The 25414-nt window shown below is 50.4% G+C and overlaps 1 protein-coding gene across 1 annotated transcript in view; it reads left to right on the top strand.

Moving 5' to 3' along the window:
- The window catches only part of pick1 (protein interacting with prkca 1), a 39282-nt gene extending 19378 nt beyond the window's left edge, over window positions 1-19904 (top strand). The window contains exons 7-13 of the mRNA XM_078237556.1: window positions 139-192; window positions 745-807; window positions 4677-4810; window positions 8243-8335; window positions 10228-10278; window positions 11576-11720; window positions 19513-19904. Of these exons, the coding sequence (XP_078093682.1) occupies window positions 139-192; window positions 745-807; window positions 4677-4810; window positions 8243-8335; window positions 10228-10278; window positions 11576-11720; window positions 19513-19733 (761 nt within the window). The 3' untranslated portion in view covers window positions 19734-19904. The remainder of the gene's footprint in view (window positions 1-138; window positions 193-744; window positions 808-4676; window positions 4811-8242; window positions 8336-10227; window positions 10279-11575; window positions 11721-19512) is intronic.
- Window positions 19905-25414: the final 5510 nt, after the last annotated feature.

Genomic DNA, 25414 nt, shown 5'->3' with positions numbered 1-25414 from the left:
GGTTTATTCTGGTTGAATATCAGAGTGAGACCGGGGTTTATTCTGGTTGAATATCAGAGTGAGACCGGGGTTTATTCTGGTTGAATAGCGGATGGGGACCTGATGACTGACAGATTCAACAACTGGTTTATCTTCCAGATGGTCTGGTGAAGAAACTGGAGGAATTGGAGAGAACAGCAGAGCTGTATAAAGGTGAGGGCTCGTGAAGTAAAGGCAGTGGGATACCTATCAGGTGGGGGAGTGGAATATAATCGTCTTCACTGCTGTCCTGCCTCTCATTAGATGATCCCCGGGAGCGGAGAGAATCTCTGAGTGGCAGGAAGCGGTCACAATCTGAAATGTACGTGTCTTGGATGGAAGGTTGGGTCTCTGTTGAGTGACACGTTGTGAATCTTGTTCACATGGACAGGAGCAGAGGTTTGCTTTGAACCTTTCCTGTCAATTTATGAATGAAATGACCCAACACCTGAGGTGTGGGACAGCGTATGACATCGGGGTTTAATCTCGGGGAGTCAGTGCCAGGGCCTTTGGGTGTTGTGTCAGTGACTGGCGTCCGAGTTAGTTCAAGCTGAAACAATCCGGGCGCCCCTCACACTGATGCTCAAGTCTCAACGGGAGCTGCATCAGGGGCAACTGTTGAGTGTTAAAAGCAGGGGAGAGAGAGTGGGCTGGAAACGGTCAAGGGAGGAAAATGCAATGTTAAACACCGGCTCAAAATGTTTCCTGCTTCCCACTGTATTGCAGGATTGATGGAACACACAAAGAGGCTGCTGAGAGCGTTCTTTGAGCTGTCACAGACACACCGAGGTAAGCCCCCTTCCATTCATCATACGAGGAGATTGAGAGGGGTGCCTTAGACAAGATGAGTGCAGTAACTGGCAGCAAACTGTTACTTCCCTGGAATCTACCTGTGCGCAATGGAGTGTGAGAGTGACAGTAGACTAAATGAAGTGTATCATTTACTAGGTTGCCCAGAATGGAAGACGAGAATCTTCGACAACCACGACCTTCGTGCTGACACCAAGATCGGGTGCTCCGGTTTCCTCCCACAGTCTGAAAGACATGCTGGTTAGGTGCATTGGCTGTGCACAGGAACAGGCCCTCCAAGCCTGCACCGACCATGCTGCCCGACTTAACTAAAACCCCCTCCCCTTCTGGGGACCATATCCCTCCATTCCTGTCCTATTCATGTACTTATCAAGACGCTCCTTCAAAATCACTACCGTATCCACTTCCACTACCTCCCCCGGCAACGAGTTCCAGGCACCCACTACCCTCTGTGTAAAAGATCTGCCTCGTACATCTCCTTTAAACCTTGCCCCTCGCACCTTAAACCTGTCCCCCCCAGTAATTGACTCTTCCACCCTGGGAAAAAGCTTCTGACTATCCGCTCTGTCCATGCCTCTCATAATCTTGTAGACTTCTATCAGGTCTCTCCTCAACCTCCCTCGCTCCAGTGAGAATAAACCAAGTTTCTCCAACCTCTCCTCATAGCTAATGCCCTCCATACCAGGCAACATCCTGGTAAATCTTTTCTGTACCCTCTCCAAAGCCTCCACATCCTTCTGGTAGTGTGGCGACCAGAATTGAACACTATATTCTAAATGCGGCCTAATTAAGGTTCTATAAAGCTGCAACATGAATCATAGAAACCCCACAGTACAGAAAGAGGCCATTCGGCCCATCGAGTCTGCACCGACCACAATCCCACCCACGCCCTACCCCCATATCCCTACATATTTTACCCACTAATCCCTCTAACCTATGCATCTCAGGACACTAAGGGGCAATTTTAGCATGGCCAATCAACCTAACCCGCACATCTTTGGACTGTGGGAGGAAACCGGAGTATCCGGAGGAAACCCACGCAGACACGAGGAGAATGTGCAAACTCCACACAGACAGTGACCCGAGCCGGGATTCGAACCCAGGTCCCTGGAGCTGTGAAGCAGCAGTGCTAACCACTGTGCTACCGTGCCGCCAATTTTTAAACTCAGTGCCCCAGCCAATGAAGGCAAGCATGCTGTATGCCTTCTTGACTACCTTCTCCACCTGATTGCCACTTTCAGTGGCCTGTGTACCTGTACACCCAGATCCCTTTGCCTATCAATACTCTTAAGTGTTCTGCCATTTACTGTATATTTCCTATCTGTATTAGACCTTCCAAAATGCATTACCTCACATTTGTCCGGATTAAACTCAATCTGCCATCTCTCCGCCCAAGTCTCCAACTGATCTATATCCTGCTGTATCCTTTGATGGTCCTCATCGCTATTCGCAAATCCACCAACCTTTGTGTCATCCGCAAACTTACTAATCAATCCAGTTACGTTTTCCTCCAAATCATTTATATATATATTACAAACAGCAAAGGTCCCAGCACTGATCCCTGAGGAACACCACTTGTCACAGCCCTCCATTCAGAAACGCACCCTTTCACTGCTACCCTCTGTCTTCTATGACCGAGCCAGTTTTGTATCCACCTTGCCAGCTCACCTCTGATCCCATGCGACTTCACCAGTCTACCATGAGGGACTTTGTCAAAGGCCTTGCTGAAGTCCATGTAGACAACATCCACTGCCCTACCCTCATCAATCATCTTCGTCACTTCCTTGAAAAACTCGATCAAGTTCGTGAGACACGATCTCCCCTTCACAAAACCATGTTGCCTCTCACTAATATGTCCAGTTATTTCCAAGTGGGAATAAATCCTGTCTCAAAGAATCCTCTCCAATAATTTCCCTACCACTGATGTAAGGCTCACCGGCCTGTAATTACCTGGATTATTCTTGCTACCCTTCTTAAACAAAGGAACAACATTGGCTATTCTCCAATCCTCTGGGACCTCCCCTGTAGCCAGTGAGGATACAAAGATTTTTCTCAGGGCCCCAGCAGTTTCCTCCCTTGCCTCTCTCAGTATTCTGGGGTATATCCCATCAGGCCCTGGGGACTTGTCTACCTTAATGTTTCTCAAGAACCCCAATACCTCCTCCTTTTTGATCTCAACATGACTCAAACTATCTACACATCCTTTCCCAGATTCATCATCCACCAAGTCCTTCTCTTTGGTGAATACTGACGCAAAGTACTAATTTAATACCTCGCCCATTTCCTCTGGCTCCACGCATAGATTCCCTCCCCTGCCCATGAGTGGACCAACCCTCTCTCTCGCTACCTGCTTGCTTTTTATATATGGATAAAAAGCCTTGGGATTTTCCTTCATCCTGCTGGCCAATGCTTTTTCATGACCCCTTTTAGCCCTTCTTACTCCTTGCTTAAGTTTCTTTCTACTTTCCTTGTATTTCCTTGTATCCAAACAGGCGCCGGAGTGTGTCGACTCGGGGATTTTCAGAATAACTTCATTGCAATATTAAAGTAAGCCTACTTGTGACACTAATAAATAAACTTAAGCTTAAACCCAAACAAGAGAAGCACAGGGTGGCACAGTGGTTAGCACTGCTGCCTCACAGCGCCAGGGACCTGGGTTTGATTCCCGACTTGGGTCACTGTCTGTGTGTCGTTTGCACGTTCTCCCCGTGTCTGCATGGGTTTCCTCCGGGTGCTCCGGTTTCCTCCCACAGTCCAAAGATGTGCGGGTTAGGCGGATTGGCCAGGCTAAATTGCCCCTTAGTATCAGTGGGATCAGCAGGGTAAATATGTGGAGTTATGGGGATAGGACCTGGGTGGGATTGTGGTTGGCGTAGACTCGATGGGCCAAATGGCCTCTTCTGCACTGTAGGGATTCTATGACTTCAAAGACACCCTGAAAGCTTACCTCAAGAAATGCAACATAGATGTCAACGCCTGGGAGACCTTTGCTTAGGAGAAACCTACTTGGAGGAACCTCCTGGTTGAAGGGACACAATTCTTCGAGGACACCCGACGGCAAGAGAAGACCTGAAAAGGAGCCTGAGAAAGGAACGCCAGCGATCTGGAGTTCCAGGACCCAATGCATCTCTTGGAAACAGGGTGTGGTTGAAGATGTGGCTCTGGAATTGGACTCATCAGCCACACGACCCACGAGCAGTGTCATAGAGTTTCTTCGGTGGGCAATCATACTCGATTGCGAGTGATCGAAGAAGACCAAATCGGGGGCCGTGCGCTGGTTGGGGGAGATAGTTGCTAGTTGCCTGGATCCTAATGAATGAAGTCCCCTTATACCACAGCCCAGTCAGGACTCCCAGAAACGAAAGCCTGAGAAACGTTCACCTTGAGGAGGGTTGACGTGGAGAAGCTGCGGTTCTGAGAACGCACAAGGTCAAGGGGAGATTTGGCGTTCAAAATCGCGAAGGGCCTCGCTAGAATGAATAATAAGGAGTTGGATCCAGTGGTGGAGTGTCGGTAACCAGAGGGCAAAAGAATCAAAGGGGAGATGAGGAGAAATTTCTGGGCTGTTGTGATTTGGAATGTCCTGCCTGATAATTTAATGGAAGTAGATGCAGTAATGACTGTGGCTTCAGTGAAAGGCTAATTCGATTGTCTCCCAAAGGGCTAGCACAAGCACGATGGGCTGAATAGTCTCCTGTTTCGTATCATTGTGAGGATTCTATCAGTCCCTGTGAGAGTTGGAGGTTGTAGCTCTTTATTTTCACTGCTGTATGGGGGGGGTGTGTGCGCTGTAGAGGGTGTTACGTGCTGCTGCCAGGGGTTGTGAACACTGTCTCGATGTGTTTCAGGTTTTGGTGATGTGTTCTCTGTGATTGGGGTGAGGGAACCTCAGCCCGCTGCCAGCGAAGCTTTCGTCAAATTTGCAGAGGCTCACCGGAGTATCGAGAAATTTGGCATTCGGCTTCTGAAAACTGTGAAACCGGTGAGTTAGTGCCCTCCCCTTGCACGGTGCCATCGCCTCACGCAGGGCCCTCCCCTGGCGCAGTGTCCCCCCCATTCCCCCCCCCCCCCCCCCCACGCACCGTGTCCTCCCCTCCCCTCCTGGGTGCTGTGCCTCCCCCCCCTCAGGGATTGGCCTCTCCTCTCTCACTGTCGCCAGGGAGCTGATAAATCGCTTTGTGAAGAGGTTTTCTTTTTTCCATTCGATGAGGGAGGGAAAGATAAAGCTGATTTTGAGCAACTTCTGAGAATGCGGAATGTGTGGGCTGGTGAAGGGCAAGGATTTGATAAAAGGCACCTCACGTTTGACTGACCTGATGGACAAAGTGACCGATTGGATCAGTGAGAGAATGAGGCGAGTGGTTGTGAAGTTTCAGAAGGTGTTCAGGCAGGGAATCGGCAGCGAGGGGGCGGGCAGGGAGTGAGGAGACGTCGAGGGGGGGCAGGGAGTGAGGGGGGGGCAGGGAGCGAGGGGGGGGCAGGGGGCGCGGGGGCGGACGGAGTGAGGAAACGCGAGGGGCAGGGAGCAAGGGGGGGCAGGGAGCCAGGGGGGAGCAGGGAGCGAGGGGGGAGGGGGTGGGCTGGGAGTGAGGGGGGGCAGGGAGCGAGGGGGGGCAGGGAGCGAGGGGGGCAGGGAGCGAGGGGGGGCAGGGAGCGAAGGGGGGGAAGGGAGCGAGGGGGGGCAGGGAGCGAGGGGGGGGCAGGGAGCGAGGGGGGGGCAGGGAGCGAGGGGGGGCAGGGAGCGAGGGGGGCAGGGAGCGAGGGGGGGCAGGGAGCGAAGGGGGGGAAGGGAGCGAGGGGGGGCAGGGAGCGAGGGGGGGGCAGGGAGCGAGAGGGGGGCAGGGAGCGAGGGGAGAGGGGGGGCAGGGTGCGAGGGGGGGCAGGGAGCGAGAGGGGGGCAGGGAGCGAGGGGGGGGCAGGGAGCGAGAGGGGCAGGGAGCGAGGGGGGGAAGGGAGCGAGGGGGGGCAGGGAGCGAGGGGGGGGCAGGGAGCGAGAGGGGGGCAGGGAGCGAGGGGGGGCAGGGAGCGAGGGGGGGGCAGGGAGCGAGAGGGGGGCAGGGAGCGAGGGGGCAGGGAGCGAGAGGGGGGCAGGGAGCGAGGGGGCAGGGAGCGAGGGGGGGGGCAGGGAGCGAGGGGGGAGGGGGGGCAGGGTGCGAGGGGGGGCAGGGAGTGACCAAAAAAAGGTGTAGTTGGTGTTGATGTGAATGGAGAAGGTGCATCCTGGGATTTGTGCTGATTCCAGACACGGAGGGAACCTGGAAAGAGAAGTTTAGACACCAACACATCACTGCTGTAATAGTGAGCAAAGGAGAACCCACACTGCGAACCGCCCTGGCACAGTGCCGTACACGCACTGGTTACTGCCCTGTCACAGTGCCGTACCCGCACTGCATACCGCCCTGGCACAGTGCCGTACACACACTGCATACCGCCCTGGCACAGTGCCGTACACGCACTGGTTACTGCCCTGGCACAGTGCCGTACCCGCACTGCATACCACCCTGGCACAGTGCCGTACACGCACTGGTTACTGCCCTGTCACAGTGCCGTACCCGCACTGGTTACCGCCCTGGCACAGTGCCGTACCCGCACTGGTTACTGCCCTGGCACAGTGCCATACCCGCACTGGTTACTGCTCTGTCACAGTGCCGTACCCGCACTGGCTGCTGCCTTGCACAGTGCTGAACCCGCACTGGTTACCGCCCTGGCACAGTGCCATACCCGCACTGGCTGCTGCCTTGCACAGTGCTGAACCCGCACTGGTTACTGCCCTGGCACAGTGCCATACCCGCACTGGTTACTGCTCTGTCACAGTGCCGTACCCGCACTGGCTGCTGCCTTGCACAGTGCTGAACCCGCACTGGTTACTGCCCTGGCACAGTGCCATACCCGCACTGGCTGCTGCCTTGCACAGTGCTGTACCCGCACTGGTTACCGCCCTGGCACAGTGCCGTACCTGCACTGGTTACTGCCCTGGCACAGTGCCATACCCGCACTGGCTGCTGCCTTGCACAGTGCTGTACCCGCACTGGTTACCACCCTGGCACAGTGCCATACCCGCACTGGCTGCTGCCTTGCACAGTGCTGTACCCGCACTGCGAACCGCCCTGTCACAGTGCCGTACCCGCACTAGTTACCGCCCTGGCACAGTGCCATACCCGCACTGCGAACCTCCCTGTCACTGTGCCGTACCCGCACTGGTTACTGCCCTGGCACAGTGCCGTACCCGCACTGGTTACTGCCCTGGCACAGTGCCGTACCCGCACTGGTTACTGCCCTGTCACAGTGCCGTACCCGCACTGGTTACCGCCCTGGCACAGTGCCGTACCCGCACTGGTTACTGCCCTGCACAGTGCCGTACCTGCACTGGTTACTGCCCTGTCACAGTGCCGTACCCACACTGGTTACTGCCCTGCACAGTGCTGTACCCGCACTGGTTACCGCCCTGGCACAGTGCCGTACCCGCACTGGTTACTGCCCTGTCACAGTGCTGTACCCGCACTGGTTACTGCCCTGGCACAGTGCTGTACCCGCACTGGTTACTGCCCTGCACAGTGCCGTACCCGCACTGGTTACTGCCCTGGCACAGTGCCGTACCCGCACTGGTTACTGCCCTGCACAGTGCCGTACCCGCACTGGTTACTGCCCTGGCACAGTGCTGTACCCGCACTGGTTACTGCCCTGGCACAGTGCTGTACCCGCACTGGTTACTGCCCTGCACAGTGCCGTACCCACACTGGTTACCGCCCTGGCACAGTGCCGTACCCGCACTGGTTACCGCCCTGGCACAGTGCCGTACCCACACTGGTTACCGCCCTGGCACAGTGCCGTACCCACACTGGTTACCGCCCTGGCACAGTGCTGTACCCGCACTGGTTACTGCCCTGCACAGTGCCGTACCCGCACTGGTTACCGCCCTGGCACAGTGCCGTACCCACACTGGTTACTGCCCTGGCACAGTGCCATACCCGCACTGGTTACTGCCCTGGCACAGTGCCGTACCCGCACTGGTTACTGCCCTGCACAGTGCCGTACCCACACTGGTTACTGCCCTGGCACAGTGCCATACCCGCACTGGTTACTGCCCTGGCACAGTGCCGTACCCACACTGGTTACTGCCCTGGCACAGTGCCATACCCGCACTGGTTACTGCCCTGGCACAGTGCCGTACCCGCACTGCTTTCCTGAGTTACTGGGGGTTTTATTTGCTGTGCTCTCTCCCTGCTCCCTGTGGCCCTGTAGCATCACTCATTGGGGTGGAGAAATTAGGTACCTGGGATTATTTTGTGGCCTGAATAATGATGTGAATTTGTCACTGCTTTCTTCAGTTATTTGTTTATCTGCACCCTCTCTGTGCCCAGGGTGTGAGCTGTGTTCTTTCCCACGGATTAATCATAGTTTTCTGGATTTGCAGATGCTGAGTGACCTGAACACTTACCTCAACAAAGCCATCCCTGACACCAAACTCACTATCAAAAAATACCTCGATGTCAAGTTTGAATATTTGGTACGTATTCTCTTCTCTCCTTCCAGTATTCACCTTTATCCTGACCCTGGCTGCTCCTGGTGCAGGCACTGACGCACAATCCACTTCAGTCTCACCTAGACCCGAAACAAGGGGGTGAAACTGTCCCTTTAAACCACGGTGACACAGTGGTTAGCACTGCTGCCTCACAGCGCCAGGGACCTGAGTTCGACTCCCAGCTTGGGTCACTGTCTGTGTGAAGTCTGCACATTCTCCCCGTGTCTGCATGGGTTTCCTCCGGTTTCTTCCCACAGTCCAAAGATGTGCGGGTTAGGTGGATTGGCCATGCTAAGTTGCCCCCTTAGTGTTTCAGGTTAAACCCAACCAACAGCTACATCAGACAGAGCTGTCAGCAAGTTCAAGACAACCCTGAGGGAGTGCTGCACTGTCAGAGGGTCAGTGCTGAGGGAGTGCTGCACTGTCAAAGGGTCAGTACTGAGGGAGTGCCGCACTGTCAGAGGGTCAGTACTGAGGGGGTGTCACACTGTCAGAGGGTCAGTGCTGAGGGAGTGCCGCACTGTCAGAGGGTCAGTGCTGAGGGAGTGCCGCACTGTCAGAGGGTCAGTGCTGAGGGAGTGCCGCACTGTCAGAGGGTCAGTGCTGAGGGAGTGCCGCACTGTCAGAGAGTCAGTGCTGAGGGAGTGCCGCACTGTCAGAGGGTCAGTACTGAGGGAGCGCGCACTGTCGGATAGTCAGTACTGAGGGAGTGCTACACTGTCAGAGGGTCAGTACTGAGGGAGTGCTGCACTGTCAAAGGGTCAGTGCTGAGGGAGTGCTGCACTGTCAAAGGGTCAGTGCTGAGGGAGCGCTGCACTGTCAGACAGTCAGTGCTGAGGAAGTGCCGCAGTGTCGGAGGGTCAGTACTGAGGAAGCGTCGCACTGTTGGATGTACCATCTTTCAAATGGACATCCTGAGGTTGGGTATGGATTTGTAGATCATCGTGGCGATTTGGAGTAAAGTCAGGGCAGTTATGGCAGTTTCTTGGAATAAACTGCTGCTTTCCACAGACTCTGGGCGGCATGGTGTCACAGTAGTTAGCACTGCTGCCTCAAAGGGTTCGATTCCAGCCTCAGCTCACTGTCTGTGTGGGGTTTGCACACTCTCCCCGTGTGTGCGTGGGTTTCCTCCGGGTGCTCCGGTTTCCTCCCACACTCCAAAGATACGTAATTGGCTGTGCTAAATTGGCCCTTAGTGTCAGAGGGATTAGCAGGGGAGGTGATGGCCTTGTGATATTATCGCTAGATTATTAATCCAGAAACTCAGCTGATGTTCTGGGGACCCGGGTTCGAATCCCACCACGGCAGATAGTGGAATTTGAAGTCAATCAAAAATATCTGGAATTAAGAATATAATGATGACCATTGTCGATTGTTGGAAAAACCCATCTGGTTCACTGATGTCATAAGTTGCAGTAACTCGGACTAAGTTGGTCTTTCCTAACTCCCTAGCTATGGTGTAACACTACATTCTGCGCTCTCTCCTTTCCTTCTCTATGAACGGTATGCTTTGTCTGTATAGCGCGCAAGAAACAATACTTTTCACTGTATACTAATACACGTGACAACAATAAATCAAATCAAAAATCAAATCAAAGTCCTTTAGGGAAGGAAATCTGCCGTCCTGACCCGGTCTGGCCTACATGTGACTCCAGAGCCACAGCAATGTGGTTGATTCTCAACTGCCCTCCAAGGGCAACTAGGGATGGGCAATAAATGCTGGCCCAGCCAGCGATGCCCATGTCCCACGAATGAATTTTTTAAAATGTGGGGATAGGGTCTGGGTGGGATTGTGGTCGGTGCAGGCTCGATGGGTTGAATGGCCTCCTTCTGCACTGTAGGGATTCTATGATTGTTGTTTCTCTTTCTTTTTGCAGTCGTATTGCTTGAAAGTGAAAGAAATGGACGATGAAGAATACAGCTGCATAGTGAGTGATCGCTGCGGAATCTGATACCCGGTCGTGGTGACGTTTAGGAGGCCTCTGGCCTAGATGCAGCTGATGGGGTTTCTGGTCGTGAATGGGCCGGGATACAAACAGTCAACTCGTTATACATTGTGAGCTCTCTGGAGCAATGCACACTCGGAGGCAACACCAGGGTGGGGTCGGGGTGCACTGGTAGGAGAGGCGTCTGGTCTGGTCACATGTATTAACATGTCTGACCAATTCTGGTCGCCGCACTACCAGAGGGACGTGGAGGCGTTAGAGAGAGTGCAGAGAAGGTTTACCAGGATGTTGCCTGGTATGGAGGGTCTTAGCTATGAGGAGAGATTGGGTAAACTGGGCTTGTTCTCCCTGGAAAGACGGAGAATGAGGGAGATCTAATAGAGGTGTACAAGATTATGAAGGGGATAGATAGGGTGAACGGTGGGAAGCTTTTTTCCCAGATCAGAAGTGATGATCACGAGGGATCACGGGCTCAAGGTGAGAGGGGTGAAGTATAACTCAGATATTAGAGGGATGTTTTTTACACAGAGGGTGGTGGGGGCCTGGAATGCGTTGCCAAGTAGGGTGGTGGAGGCAGACACGCTGACATTGTTTAAGACTTACCTGGATAGTCACATGAGCAGCCTGGGAATGGAGAAATACAAACGATTGGTCTAGTTGGACCAAGGAGCGGCACAGGTTTGGAGGGCCGAAGGGCCTGTTTCCTGTGCTGTACTGTTCTTTGTTCTTTGTCTGCCACACTGGGAGGAGGGGGCCCCTTACACTGGGCACTGAGTTGGGAGGCCTCCCTTGCACAATAAGCCACTGGTTTCCCCCCCATTCCACACACACACACAAACATCCCCCCCAACACCTCCAAGTTTATTTTTAACCAAAGTCTTTGCTGCTGTGGCTTAGCCTGAATGCTTGGTGTCCATTATGGGTGGCACAGGGGTTAGCACTGCTGCCTGACAGCGCCAGGGACCCAGGTTCGATTCCTTGGGTCACTGTCTGTGTGGAGTCTGCACATTCTCCCCGTGTCTGCGTGGGTTTCCTCCGGGTGCTCCGGTTTCCTCCCACAGTCCAAAGATGTGCAGGTTGGGTTGATTGGCCCTAGTGTCAGGGGGATTAGCAGGGTAAATATGTGGAGTTACGGGGATAGGGCCTGGGTGGGATTGTGGTCAGTGTAGACTCGATGGGCTGAATGGCCTCCTCTTGCACAGTAGGGATTCTATGATTCTGTTCTGGGTTTGAGTGTTTAACCTGTGTCTCTCTGTCTCTGCTCCTTTCCCCTCCCCAGGCTCTGCAGGAGCCCCTGTACCGAGTCGGGACTGGGAACTATGAATACCGTCTGATCCTGCGCTGTCGGCAGGAGGCCCGAGCACGTTTCGCCAAGATGAGGAAGGATGTCCTGGAAAAAATTGAACTTTTGGACCAAAAGCATGGTTAGTTTTAACTTGCATTTTGGCAAAATTGTACAGTCAAGAGAGGCAAGTTCCCCTGGGTCAGGTGTGTGGTAGAGTCAGGTCAGGGGTGTGGTGGTACCGAGTCGGGATGTGGTAATGCCAGGACAGGGACATGGCATGGGATGAGTTACGGCAGTGCCAGATGGCAGTGCCGCGTCAGGGGGGGGTGGCAGTACCTGGTCAGGATGTGGCAGTGCCGGGTCAGGGGGGTGGCAGGTCAGGATGTGGCAGTGCCGCGTCAGGGGTCACTAAGTCCCACTCCAGAGGGTTGAGCGCAAAGATCTCAGTTGGCAGTCCAGCACAGCACTGAGGGAGTGCTGCACTGTCTTTCAGATGAGATCTACTCTGTCAGCTGAGCGTAAAAGATCTCCCCCCCCCCCCATAGCATTATTCGGAGAGGAGCGAGAGGACCATTTCCTGGTGTACTAGCCTATATTTATTGCTTAATCAGCTTCACTAATGAAACCGATTATCTCACTGCCATTTGTGGGATCTTGCTGTGCACAAATATGGCTGCTGCATCTCCTCCTCCAATTACACTTTGCAAGCCATTGATTTGGCTGAAAAGCACTCTAGGGTTGTCTTGAGGTCTTGACCGTGCAATATCGATGTGAGTCTTTCTTTAATCGATTGGGAGAAATGGCAGCAACAGTAGGAGTGACTCACTCGATGATAGAGAAAGTCACAGTAAAGTAATGAAGAGCATAGAGAAAGAGTTTCACAAGGACAACCTCCGGAGGCGCGCCTTGTTGAAGGGTGCATACCTCAAGAGAAGTATTTGCAGGGACGGGGTGGGGAGTAGAAGGCCATTTGGCCCATCGAGTCTGCACCGACAACAATCCCACCCAGGCCCTATTCCCGTCACCCCACATATTTACCCTGCTAATCCCCCTGACACTAAGGGGCAATTTAGCACAGCCAATCCAATTAACCTACACACCTTTGGACACCAAGAGGCATGGCCAATCCACCTAACATGCACATCTTCAGAGTGTGGGAGGAAACTGGAGCAGTCGGAGGAAACCCACGCAGACACTGGGAGAATGTGCAAACTCCACACAGACAGTGACCCGAGGCTGGAATGGAACCCGGGTCCCTAGAGCTGAGATGCAGCAGTGCTAACCACTGTGCCACGATAACGCCCCATCTAATAATATCCGGTCTTTATCTGCAGGTACCACTCCCACCCAGCAGTGATCTCCCTTCAGTCTCCCTTTATGAATTGCACGAGGTAGACAAAGTTAGCAAGGCAACAACAGCGATACTATTTCATTTCTATTACAAGGAATAGGGCCAGAGGCTTGGCAGGCAGCTAATGTATTTTAAAGGGAAGGCGCAACAGACCGAGAGAATTATAGACAAGTTTGCTTCACATTAAGCGGCACGGTGGCACAGTGGTTAGCAGTGCTGCCTCACAGTGCCAGGGACCCGGGTTCAATTCCAGCCTCGGGTTACTGTGTGGAGTTTGCACATTCCCCCAGTGCTTGCATGGGGTTCCTCCAGGTGCTTCGGTTTCCTCCCACCGTCCAAAGACGTGCGGGTTAGGTGCCATGCTGTCAGGGGGATTAGCAGGGTACATACGTGGGGATAGGGCCTGGGTGGGATTGTGGTCGGTGCAGGCTCGATGGGCCGAATGGCCTCTTTCTGCACTGTAGGGATTCTATGATGGTTGTAGGAAAGATAAATGAAACCTTCACTCAGAAGTGGAATTAAAAAATCCAGAAACTGCAGTTTTAATAAATAGCACAGATTTCAAAAGAGAAGGTCATCTTTGACCAACCTTGTTGAATTCTTTGAACGGTAATGGTGGATGAGGGTGGTCAAGTAGGCCAAATATATTTGGACCTCCAACAGGCCTTCGATAAGGTAGCACAGAGTATGGTCAGAAAGTGGAGGTGAGGGATAAGCCATCAACTGGATAGCAAGCTGACTAAACAGAAAACAGGGAGCGGGGCCTAAATAAAAGCAAAATACCGCAGACACGGAAATCTGAAATGAAAACTGAAAATACTGGAAAATGGGGAAGATGTTTCATGGAGTGGATGTGGAGAAGATGTTCCCATTAGTCGGAGAGACTAGGATCCGAGGGCACAGCCTCAGAGTAAAGGGACGAGCCTTTAACTCAGAGGGCTAAGGAAAGGAGGAGGAAGGCGGTATTAATCGGGGACTCGACAGTCAGGGGGACGGACAGGCGATTTTGCGGAGGCAGGCGGGAGTCTCGCATGGTGGTCTGCCTCCCTGGGGCTGGGATCCAGGATGTCGCTGGGCGAGTCCCAGAAATCCTGAGGTGGGAGGGAGAGGAGCCGGAGGTAGCGGTACATATTGGTACCGCTGATGTGGGTAAGAAGGGCGAAGGGAACATGAAAAAAGAGTATAGGGAATTAGGGAGACAGCTGAGAAGGAGGAAAGCAAAGGTAGTAATCTCGGGATTGCTGCCTGTGCCACGGGAAGGTGAGGAAAGGAATGGAGTGAGGTGGAGGATGAATGTGTGGCTGAGGGAATGGTGCAGGGGGCAGGGATTCAGGTTCCTGGACCATTGGGACCTCTTTAGGGGCAGGTGTGACCTGTATACTAAAAACGGGTGGCACTTGAATCCCAGGGGGACCAATATCCTGGCAGGAAGGTTGGCTAAGGCTACTGGGGAGAGTTTAAACTAGATAGGTTGGGGGGAGGGGATCAAAGTGACGTGACTGAGAGTGAGGAAGGTAGCTCGCAAACAGAGAAGGGTTATAGGCAGTGCAAGAGGGCAGGTGGACTGGGAACAGAGAAGGGGAGAGGTCAGACCATAGGATTGAGATGTGTCTACTCTAATGCCAGGAGTATAGTGAATAAACAACTAGCTAAAGGAGGAGAGGGCTTGGGAGATGTTAGTAGCGCTTCAACAAACCGGGTCCAGATAAAGGCTGGCATAAAGACACTTTGCCTGAATGCACGAAGCATTCGAAACAAAGTAAATCAGTTGATGGCACAAATCCATACAAATGAATATGATCTAGTGTCCATCACAGAAACGTGGTTGCAGGGTGACCGGGACTGGGAACTGAATATACAGGGTTATCAGGCATTTAGGAAGGATAGACAGGTAGAAAAAGGAGGTGGGGTAGCTTTGTTAATAAAGGATAATATCAGGACGGTAGTGAGAGACGACATAGGCTCTAAGGAGCAAAACGTGGAATCGTTGTGGGTGGAGATAAGGAATAGCAGGGGGAGAAAGACACTGGTAGGCGTGGTCTATAGGCCCCCAAATAATAACTTAGAGGTGGGGAGGGCTATAAACAAGCAAATAATGGATGCGTGCAAAAGTGGAACGGCAATTATCATGGGGGATTTTAACCTACATATTGATTGGTCGACTCAAATTGGACGTGGAGGGCTTGAGGAAGAGTTCTTGGAATGCTGTCGGGATTGTTTCATTGAACAGTATGTTACAGAACCTACGAGAGAGCGAGCTATCTTGGATCTGGTTCTGTGCAATGAGACAGGTAGGATTAAGGATCTTCTTGTGAAGGATCCTCTTGGGATGAGTGATCATAATATGGTGGAATTTCTGATACAGATGGAGGGTGAGAAAGTAGGGTCCCAAACCAGTGTCCTCTGCTTGAACAGAGGGGAGTACGATAGGATGAGGGTGGAATTGGCTAATGTAGACTGGGCGAGCAGACTGGTAGGTAGGACAGCTGAGGAACAGTGGAGGATTTTTAAGGAGATTTTTTAAAGTACTCAGCAAAAATATATTCCGGTGATAAAGAAGGACTGTAAGAAAAAGGATGACCGGACGTGGATAACGAAGGAAATAAAGGAGAGTATTAAAATAAAATCAGATGCGTACAGAGTGGCCAAAAATAGTGGAGAATTAGTGGATTGGGAAAGCTTTAAAGAAAAACAAAGAACGACTAAGAAAGCGATTAAGAAAGGAAAGATAGATTATGAAACTAAACTAGCTCAAAATATAAAAAATGATAGTAAAAGTTTTTACAAGTATATAAAAAGGAATAGAGTGGCTAGAGTGAATGTTGGACCCTTGGAAGATGAGAGGGGGGATTTAATAGTGGAAAACGAGGAAATGGCTGAGACTTTAAATAAGTTCTTTGTGTCGGTCTTCACGGTGGAAGACACAAATAGTTTGCCGAATATTAGAGATCGAGAGTTGGTGGGAGGGGAGGTCCTTAATACAATTACTGTTACTAAGGAGGTGGTGCTTGGTAGACTAATAGGACTGAAGGTAGACAAGTCCCCGGGCCCGGATGGAATGCATCCCAGGGTACTGAAAGAAATGGCTGAGGTAATAGCAGATGCGTTAGTAGTAATTTATCAAAATTCGCTGGACTCTGGGGTAGTGCCGGCTGACTGGAAAACAGCTACTGTTACGCCGCTGTTTAAAAAAGGAAGTAGACAAAAGGCGGGTAACTACAGGCCGGTTAGCTTAACGTCCGTAGTTGGGAAGATGCTAGAGTCCATTATTAAACAGGAAATAACAGAGCACCTGAATAAGAATGGTTCGATCAAGCAGACGCAGCATGGATTCATGAAGGGAAAGTCGTGTTTGACGAATCTACTGGACTTTTATGAAGATGTCACTAGTGTGGTTGACAGAGGGGAACCGGTGGATGTGGTGTTTTTAGATTTCCAGAAGGCGTTCGATAAGGTGCCTCACAAAAGGTTGCTGCAGAAGATTGGGGTACACGGAGTTAGGGGCAAGGTGTTGGCGTGGATTGGGGATTGGCTATCTAACAGGAAGCAGAGAGTTGGGATAAATAGGTGCTTTTCTGGTTGGCAGTTGGTGACCAGTGGCGTGCCGCAGGAATCGGTGCTGGGGCCTCAATTGTTTACCATTTACATAGATGATCTGGAGGAGGGGACTGAATGTAGGGTATTCAAGTTTGCTGATGACACGAACGTGAGTGGGAAAGCGAATTGCGTGGAGGACGCGGAAAGTCTGCAGAGAGATTTGGATAGGCTGAGCGAGTGGGCGAGGATCTGGCAGATGGAATATAACGTTAGCAAATGTGAGGTTATCCACTTTGGAAGAAATAATAGTAAATTGGAATATTATTTAAATGGAGAAAAATTACATCTTGCGACTGTGCAGAGGGACCTGGGGGTCCTTGTGCACGAATCGCAAAAACTCAGTCTGCAGGTGCAGCAGGTGATCAAGAAGGCGAATGGAATGTTGGCCTTTATCGCGAGGGGGATAGAATATAAAAGCAGGGAGGTCTTGCTGCAACTGTACAAGGCACTGGTGAGGCCGCAACTGGAGTACTGTGTGCAGTTTTGGTCCCCTTATTTGCGAAAGGATATATTGGCCTTGGAGGGAGTGCAGAGAAGGTTCACCAGGTTGATACCGGAGATGAGGGTGTAGCTTATGAGGAGAGATTAAACAGATTGGGTCTGTACTCGTTGGAGTTTAGAAGGATGAGGGGTGATCTTATAGAGACATATGAGATAATGAAGGGGCTGGATAGGGTAGAGGTGGAGAGATTCTTTCCACTTAGAAGGGAAACCAGAACTAGAGGGCACAGCCTCAAAATAAGTGGGGGCCGGTTCAGAACAGAGTTGAGGGGGAACTTCTTCTCTCAGAGGGTAGTGAATCTCTGGAATTCTCTGCCCATTGAAGTGGTGGAGGCTTCCTCATTGAATATGTTTAAATCACGGGTAGATAGTTTTCTGATCGATAAGGGAATTAGGGGTTATGGGGAGCAGGCGGGTAAGTGGAACTGATTCGCTTCAGATCAGCCATGATCTTGTTGAATGGCGGGGCAGGCTTGAAGGGCCAGATGGCCTACTCCTGCTCCTATTTCTTATGTTCTTATGTTTAGAATCGAGATGAGGAGGAATTTCTTCAGCCAGAGGGTGGTGAATCTGTGGAATTCATTACCACAGAGGGCTGTGGAGGGCAGGTCATTGAATGTTTTTAAGACAGAGATAGATAGGTTTTTGATTGGTAAGGGGATCAAAGTTTCTGGGGAAAAGGCGGGAGAATGGGATTGAGAAAATTATCAGCCATGATTGAATGGCGGAGCAGACTCGATGGGCCGAATGGCCTAATTCTGCTCCTATATAGAGTCATAGAGGTTTACGGCATGGAAACAGGCCCTTCGGCCCAACTTGTCCATGCCGCCCTTATCTTATGGTCTTATGTAAAACCAGCAGGTCTGGCAGCATTGGTGGAGAGAGTTAACATCCAATAGGATTCTTCTTCAGAGCTAGTGAGGTGGAAAAGTGATGGGTTTTACGCTGTTGGAAAGGCGGGGGAGGGGGAAGAATTGGAGCAAAGTATTGCTAGGGTGGGAAATGGTGTTCCACAAAGATCAGTTCTGTGTCTACCCTTCTCCATTTCCCTCTCTCCCTTATTTTACCTATTCACAGAAACACAGAATCTCGTTGGAATTTAGAAGGCTGAGGGGGGATCTTATAGAGACATATAAGATAATGAAGGGGCTGGATAGGGTAGAGGTAGAGAGATTCTTTCCACTTAGAAGGGAAACCAGAACTAGAGGGCGCAGCCTCAAAATAAGTGGGGGCCGGTTCAGAACAGAGTTGAGGGGGAACTTCTTCTCTCAGAGGGTAGTGAATCTCTGGAATTCTCTGCCCATTGAAGTGATGGAGGCTACCTCGTTGAATATGTTTAAATTACGGGTAGATAGATTTCTGATCGATAAGGGAATTAAGGGATTATGGGGAGCAGGCGGGTAAGTGGAACTGATTCGCTTCAGATCAGCCATGATCTTGTTGAATGGCGGGGCAGGCCCGAGGGGCTAGATGGCCTCCTCCTGCTCCTATTTCTTATGTTCTTATGTAATCCTACAATGCAGAAGAGGCCCTTTGGCCCATCGAGTCTGCACCGACGCATGAAAGGTCCTGTCCTGACCTGCCCACCCAATCCCACTCACCAGCACTCGGTCCATAGCCTTGAATGTTATGATGTGCCAAGTGCTCATCCAGGTACTTTTTAAATGATGTGAGGCATCCCGTCTCCACCACCCTCCCAGGCAGCGCATTCCAGACCCTCACCACCCTCTGAGTAAAAACGTTTTTCCTCAAATCCCCCCTAAACCTCCCACCTCTCACTTTTAACTTGTGTCCCCTCGTAACTGACCCTTCAACTAAGGGGAACAGCTGCTCCCTATCCACCCTGTCCATGCCCCTCATAATCATCATAGAATCCTACAGTGCAGAAGGAGGCCATTTAGCCCATCGAGTTTGCACCGACCACAATCCCACTGAGGCCCTGTCCCCTTAATCCCATGCATTTACCCTAGCTAGTCCCATTTAGCATGGCCAATCAACCTAACCCGCACATCTTTGGAGGAAACCGAAGCACCCGGAGGAAACCCACGCAGACACGGGAAGAACGTGCAAACTCCACGCAGGCAGTGACTCAAGCCGGGAATCGAATCCGGGTCCCTGGCACTGTGAGGCAGCAGTGCTAAGCACTGTGCCAACGTGCCGCCTCTAATCTTGAACACCTCAATCAGGTCACCCCTCAGTCTTCTCTGCTCCAGAGAGAACAACCCAAACCTATCCAACCTCTCTTCATAACTTAAAAGTTCCGTCCCAGGCAGCATCCTGGTGAATCTCCTCTGCGCCCAGTCTCCAGTGCAATCACATCCCTCCTATAATGTGACAACCAGAACTGCACACAGTACTCCAGCTGTGGCCTCACCAAAGTTCTATACAACTCCAACATGACCCAGTTCCCCCCTCGTCCCCCTAGCTCTGCGCCCTGGTTACTCTGTTGTGAGTCTTGATTATGGTCCGTTCTGATTCTCAGTGCAAGACATCGTGTTCCAGCTCCAACGCTTTGTCTCCGCCATGTCCAAGTACTACGATGAGTGCTACGCCGTCTTAAAAGACGCCGATGTGTTTCCCATCGAGGTCGACTTAACAAAAACAATGTTGAACTACAGCCCGAAGGACATCTACACGGACGCAGAGGAAGAGGACGAGAAGGAGAACGAGGAAAACGGAGAGAAACTTTTTGACGATGAATAGAATTTTATTTTCCTGTCTGGACAGGGAGGTGAACCCATTTTACACTAAAATCAAATCCGAAATGTGCTGTGTATAGTGCGAGTGATGATCTATTTTATTTATGTCTGAAGTGGGTGCCACCATTAACTCCCATCAGATCCTTGAGATAAATACATATAATTTATAGGCTTCTACTTGTGTCGGGGTGTTTTAATATGTCCTGTTCCATGCATCCTTTCCGTCTGATGGTCGGGTTCGGAATTCAGTTGGAGCAGCAGTTACCTGGGCATCCATTGCTTCTCTCCAGCACGTGTGCGTGTTAGAAACTAATAATCTCAGGACTCTCAGTTATCCACGCATTCACCACTCTCTGGGCGAAGAAATTTCCCCTCACCTCAGTCCTAAAAGGTTTCCCCCTTATCCTCAAACTATGACCCCTAGTTCTGACCTCCTTCATCATTGGGAACATCCTTTCTGAATCTACCCTGTCTAACCCTGTTAGAATTTTATAAGTTTCTATGAGATCCCCTCTTCCTTCTAAACTCCAGTAGAATATAATCCTAACCTATTTAGTGTCTCCTCATATGACAGACCTGCCATCCCAGGAATCAGCCTGGCAAACCTTCGCTGTACTCCCTATATAGCAAGGACATCCTTCCTCAGACAAGGACACCAAAACTGCCCACAATACTCCAGGTGTGGCCCCACTAATGCCCTATTCAATTGCAGTAAAATATCCTTACTCCTATACTCAAATCCTCTCACTATGAACATAAGAACATAAGAAATAGGAGCAGGAGTAGGCCATCTAGCCCCTCGAGCCTGCCCCGCCATTCAATAAGATCATGGCTGATCTGAAGTGAATCAGTTCCATTTACCCGCCTGGCAAACCTGGACATGAAGGACAACGTATCATTCGCCTTTACTGCCTGCTGTACCTGCGCTTACTTTCAGCATCTGATGCACAAGGACACCAAGGTCTCGCTGAGTATCCACCTCTGTCAATTTACACCCATTCAAATAAGCTCTGACAAAGGGTCGTCCAGACTCGAAATGTTGGCTCTATTCTCTCTCCACAGTTGCTGCCAGACCAACTGAGTTTTTTTCCAGCATTTTCTGTTCTTGTTTCAGCTTCCAGCATCTGCAGTATTATCATTCAAATAACAAGCTGCCTTCCTGTCATTGCTACCAAAGTGGATAACCTCACATTTATCCACATTATACTACACCTGCTATGCGCGTGCCCACTCACTCAGCCTGTCCAAATCACGCTGAAGCTTCTCTGTATCCTCCTCACAGCTCACCCTCCCAACTGAACGTTGTATCATCTGCAAATTTGGAGACCACAGAATCCCTACAGTGCAGAAGGAGACCGTTTGGCCCATCGAGTCTGCACTGACCACAATCCCACCCAGGCCCGAATCCCGTAACCCCTTATCTTTACCCTAGCTAGTCCCCCTGACACTAAGGGGCAATTTTAGCATGGCCAATCAACCTAACCTACACATCTTTGGACTGTGGGAGGAAACCGGAGCACCCGGAGGAAACCCACGCAGACACGGGGAGAACGTGCAGACTCTGCACAGACAGTCCGGAATTGAACCCGGGTCACTAGCACTGTGAGGCAGCAGTGTTAACCACTGTGCAACCGCACACCATTTAGTTCCCTCTTCCAAATCATTGCTTATGATAATTACGTTGAGTCCAAATTTGCACATGATACAAAATTTGGTTGGGAGGGTGACCTTTTCCTTAGTTGCATAAATTAAGAAGATAAAACTATTTATTTATCACCTCCACCATTTATTCATTTTCATCATCATAGAAATCATAGATTCTCATTGATAATATTACCACGATGAGTTTTTGAAGAGCCTACGTTGTTCCGGACCCTTTTTCCCTCACGACAACTGCAAATGTTTTTTTGGATTGACTTCAATAACCCTTGCGAGTTTCTTTTCGTTATTTTTTTTGCAGTTCTTACCAGTGTCCCCCTAAGCTGTGTGGGTGTGCAACTGCAAAGTAGCCTGAAGGGTACCTTGTGTGTCTTTAAAGTTTATTTATCTGTGTCACAAGTAGGCTTCCATTAACACCGCAATGAAGTTACTGTGAAAATCCCCTAGTCGCCACACTCTGCCGCCTGTTCGGGTACACCGAGGGAGAATTTAGCACGGACAATGCACCTAACCAGCACGTCTTTCGGACTGTGGGAGGAAACCGGAGCACCCGGAGGAAACCCACGCAGACACGGGGAGAACGTGCAAACAGACAGTGACCCAAACCGGGAATTGAACCCTGGTCCCTGACGCTATGAGGCAGCAGTGCTAACCACTGTGCCACTGTCCCGCCCCATATGTGATACACACCTTGTACATGTGATAAATAAAACAATGGATGACAGTGCACAGAAAAGAAGCAACGCGCAACAGCTAGAAATATTGACTCTTAATATCTGATTTGTCACCCTCTGCTGTTCTTTGTGCTATTCTTTTAAGCTTTATTTTCTACTTTTATGTTGTCTCTTTAAACCTCCGCGGCTGTTTCTTTTGCAATCAAAGGAACGATAACTGATTTAATGAGCTATTTGCATTTTCACTGCACCGGCTGTGTATTCTTCGACATGCAAGGCTTAATCTTTGAGATGGCAATTATTGAATTCCCCTACAACAATCACATTACCCTTCCTCTTCCTTTGGAGAACCTTCTGGAATTTTCCTGCAATTTACCTCTCCCTAGTTGACGAGGGCAGTTGAGAGTCAACCACATTGCTGTGGCTCTGGAGTCACATGTAGGCCAGACCGGGTAAGGACGGCAGATTTCTTTCCCTAAAGGGACATTAGTGAACCAGATGAGTTTTTCCTGACAATCAACAATGGTTTCGTGGTCATCAGCAGATTCCTAATTCCAGATATTTTTGATTGAATTCACATTCCACCATCTGCCGTAGCGGGATTCGAACCCGGGTCCCCAGAACATTAGCTGAGTTTCTGGATTAATAATCTAGCGGCAATACCACTAAGCCATCAGCTCCTCTAACCGGCTGGTATATAAAAAAAAAAGCTTTTCCTCATTCTCCTTCTGGTTCTTTTGCCAATCACCTTAAATCTGTGGCCTCTGTTTACCATTTAAAACAATTTCTCTTGATTTCCCCTTTCTGACCCCTCTTAATGTTTTAAATACCTCCATCAAATTTCCTCTTGGCCCTCTCAGCCTGAAAGAGAACAATCCGATTTCTCCAGTCCAGCTACTTGAATGTAATCCCTTGTCCCTGGAAACATTTTAATACATCGAGCTGAAAAGGGAGGATTGTTGCTAAAGCTTTCCGTCTTGCACTCACCAAGAAGGGTGCCAGATTTCCGACAATCACATCAACGTATAGTATAGGAGGGAGGGAGCCTAAGCGGTTTATCCAGCTGTAAGGATATTCCAGTTGCAAGCAGTAAAAGAACTAACTTCACAAAGGAAATCAAATAAAAGGTTTAATAAATAATGTTCACGGCACCACCACTTGGTCCACACCCTGGGCCACAAATGCTTCCCATAATCCCCATCTGCTTTCTGTTTGTACCCGGCTAGCTGACCACCACGTCACTTTGCCATTGGTTACATTGTCTACTGGGTTGACCGACCCTCACGGCATTGGTTACATTATAACATCAGTGGTTGGCAAGTCAACCCTGATTGGCTGAGGCATTGCCATAGAGAAAGCAGTGGGGCTCCTGGAAAATTCAATAAAAGGTGCAAGTCTTGAACATATTCCTCTTGTTTGCACAGAGAATGGGTCTCTGTGTATGACAGCATGTTGCCTTGAGCAAGTGTAAATGAGCCGTGTTACGAGCGCAGCTGAATGTCTTAAATTGGTCGTTAGTGTAGCTATCAGCACATTCAGGATTGTTCAACAAGTGCCCTATTGTGTTTTCCCTGATGAGTGCAGGACGAAAAGCTTCGGCGGCATCTCTCTTTTCAGCAAAGTTCTGAACTACCAGGCGACTGCTTTAATACATCTCTTATGTACCTTCTATAAAGCCTTCAGGTCCACCCTCCAATGTGCTGCCCAGAATTTAATTCTGGGCTGAAAAGGGGAGGGTTGAGGTGTGTTTCGCTAACCTTTCTGACCTCTCTGTCTCAGATCCCATAGACCTTTTGAATAGCTTTGTTAACCTGTCCTGCTACCTTGAAAGATTTGTGTGTAGTCAACCCCAAATCTCCCTCTTCTTGCACCCGTTGTGCCATTGCTCCCTGAATGTATCACCTCACACTTTTCTGTGTTAAATTGAATCTGCCATGCCACCCGCCTGTCTCTGTCCTCTTGGTGTCTTACCATTAGTTTCCTCGCTATTAAATACATTTCCACCTTTTCTTTCACTTGTAAATTTCAAAATTATGTCTTGTTTGGTCTGTCATGAGGAGAGACTAAGTCAGTTAGGATTATATTGGAGTTTAGAAGAGTGAGAGGGGATCTCACAGAAACTTATAAAATTCTAACAGGGTTAGACAGGGTAGATTCAAAAAGAATGTTCCCGATGGTGAAGGAATCCAGAACTAGGGGTCATAGTTTGAGGATAAGGGGTAAACCTTTTAGGATTGAGATGAGGAGAACATTCTTCACCCAGACAGTGGTGAATCTGTGGAATTCACTACCACAGAAAGTAGTTGAGGCCAAAAACGTTGTCTGATTTCAAGAAGAAATTAAGTATAGCTCTTGGGGCTAAGTGGATCAAGGGATTAGGGTGGCACGGTAGCACAGTGGGTTAGCACTGCTGCCTCACAGCGCCAGGGACCTGGGGCCAGGGACCTGGGTTCGACTCCCAGCTTGGGTCACTGTCTGTGTGGAGTTTGCACGTTCTCCCCGTGTCTGCGTGGGTTTGCTCCGGGTGCTCTGGTTTCCTCCCACAGTCTGAAAGATGTGCGAGTTAGGTGGATTGGCCATATTAAATTGTCCCTTAGTATAAGGAGGACTAGCTAGGGTAATTGCAAGGGGATAGGGCCTGGGTGGGATTATGGTTGGTTCAGACTTGATAGACCAAATGGCCTCCTTCTGCACTGTCGGATTCTATAGTAGCACAGTAGTTAGCATTGCTGTCTCACAGTCCCAGTGACCCGGGTTCAGTTCCGGCCTCGGGTAACTGTCTGCTTGGAGTTTACAAGTTTTCCCCGTGTCTGCGTGGGTTTCCTCCAGTTGCTCCGGCTTCCTCTCAACAGTCCAAAGATGTGCAAGTTAGGTTGATTGGCCATGCTAAATTGCCCCTTAGTATCAATGCATAGGGTTACAGGGATAGGATCTGGGTGGGATTGTTGTCGGTGTAGGTTTGATGGGCCAAAAGGTCTCCTTTTGCACTGTAGGGATTATATGATCTGATGATATGGGAGGAAGGGGGGATCAGGATATTGAATTCAATGATCAGCCATGATCAAAATGAATGGTGGAGCAGGCTTGAAGGGCTGAATGGCCTCCTCCTGCTTCTAGTTTCTATATTTCTGTGTTTCCCCATGAGGTTTAAGCCATGAATGTATGTCAAAAATGGCAGTGGTCTGTTACTGAACCCTGGAGAACATGACTACATTCCTCCCTCCACTAGAATAACTGGCTTGTGACTGTGTTACTTCCTAATTCCTGATTATTTGGTTCCCCCCACAACTCACAACCAATAGATTATCTGGCCTCCTTGCCCCATAAAACACCATTCAGATATTTAGGGAGA

Source organism: Mustelus asterias, chromosome 21, assembly GCF_964213995.1.
Source record: "Mustelus asterias chromosome 21, sMusAst1.hap1.1, whole genome shotgun sequence".
In the NCBI taxonomy this organism is placed as follows: Eukaryota; Metazoa; Chordata; class Chondrichthyes; order Carcharhiniformes; family Triakidae; genus Mustelus; species Mustelus asterias.
This window is presented reverse-complemented; position numbering and strand designations above follow the sequence as displayed.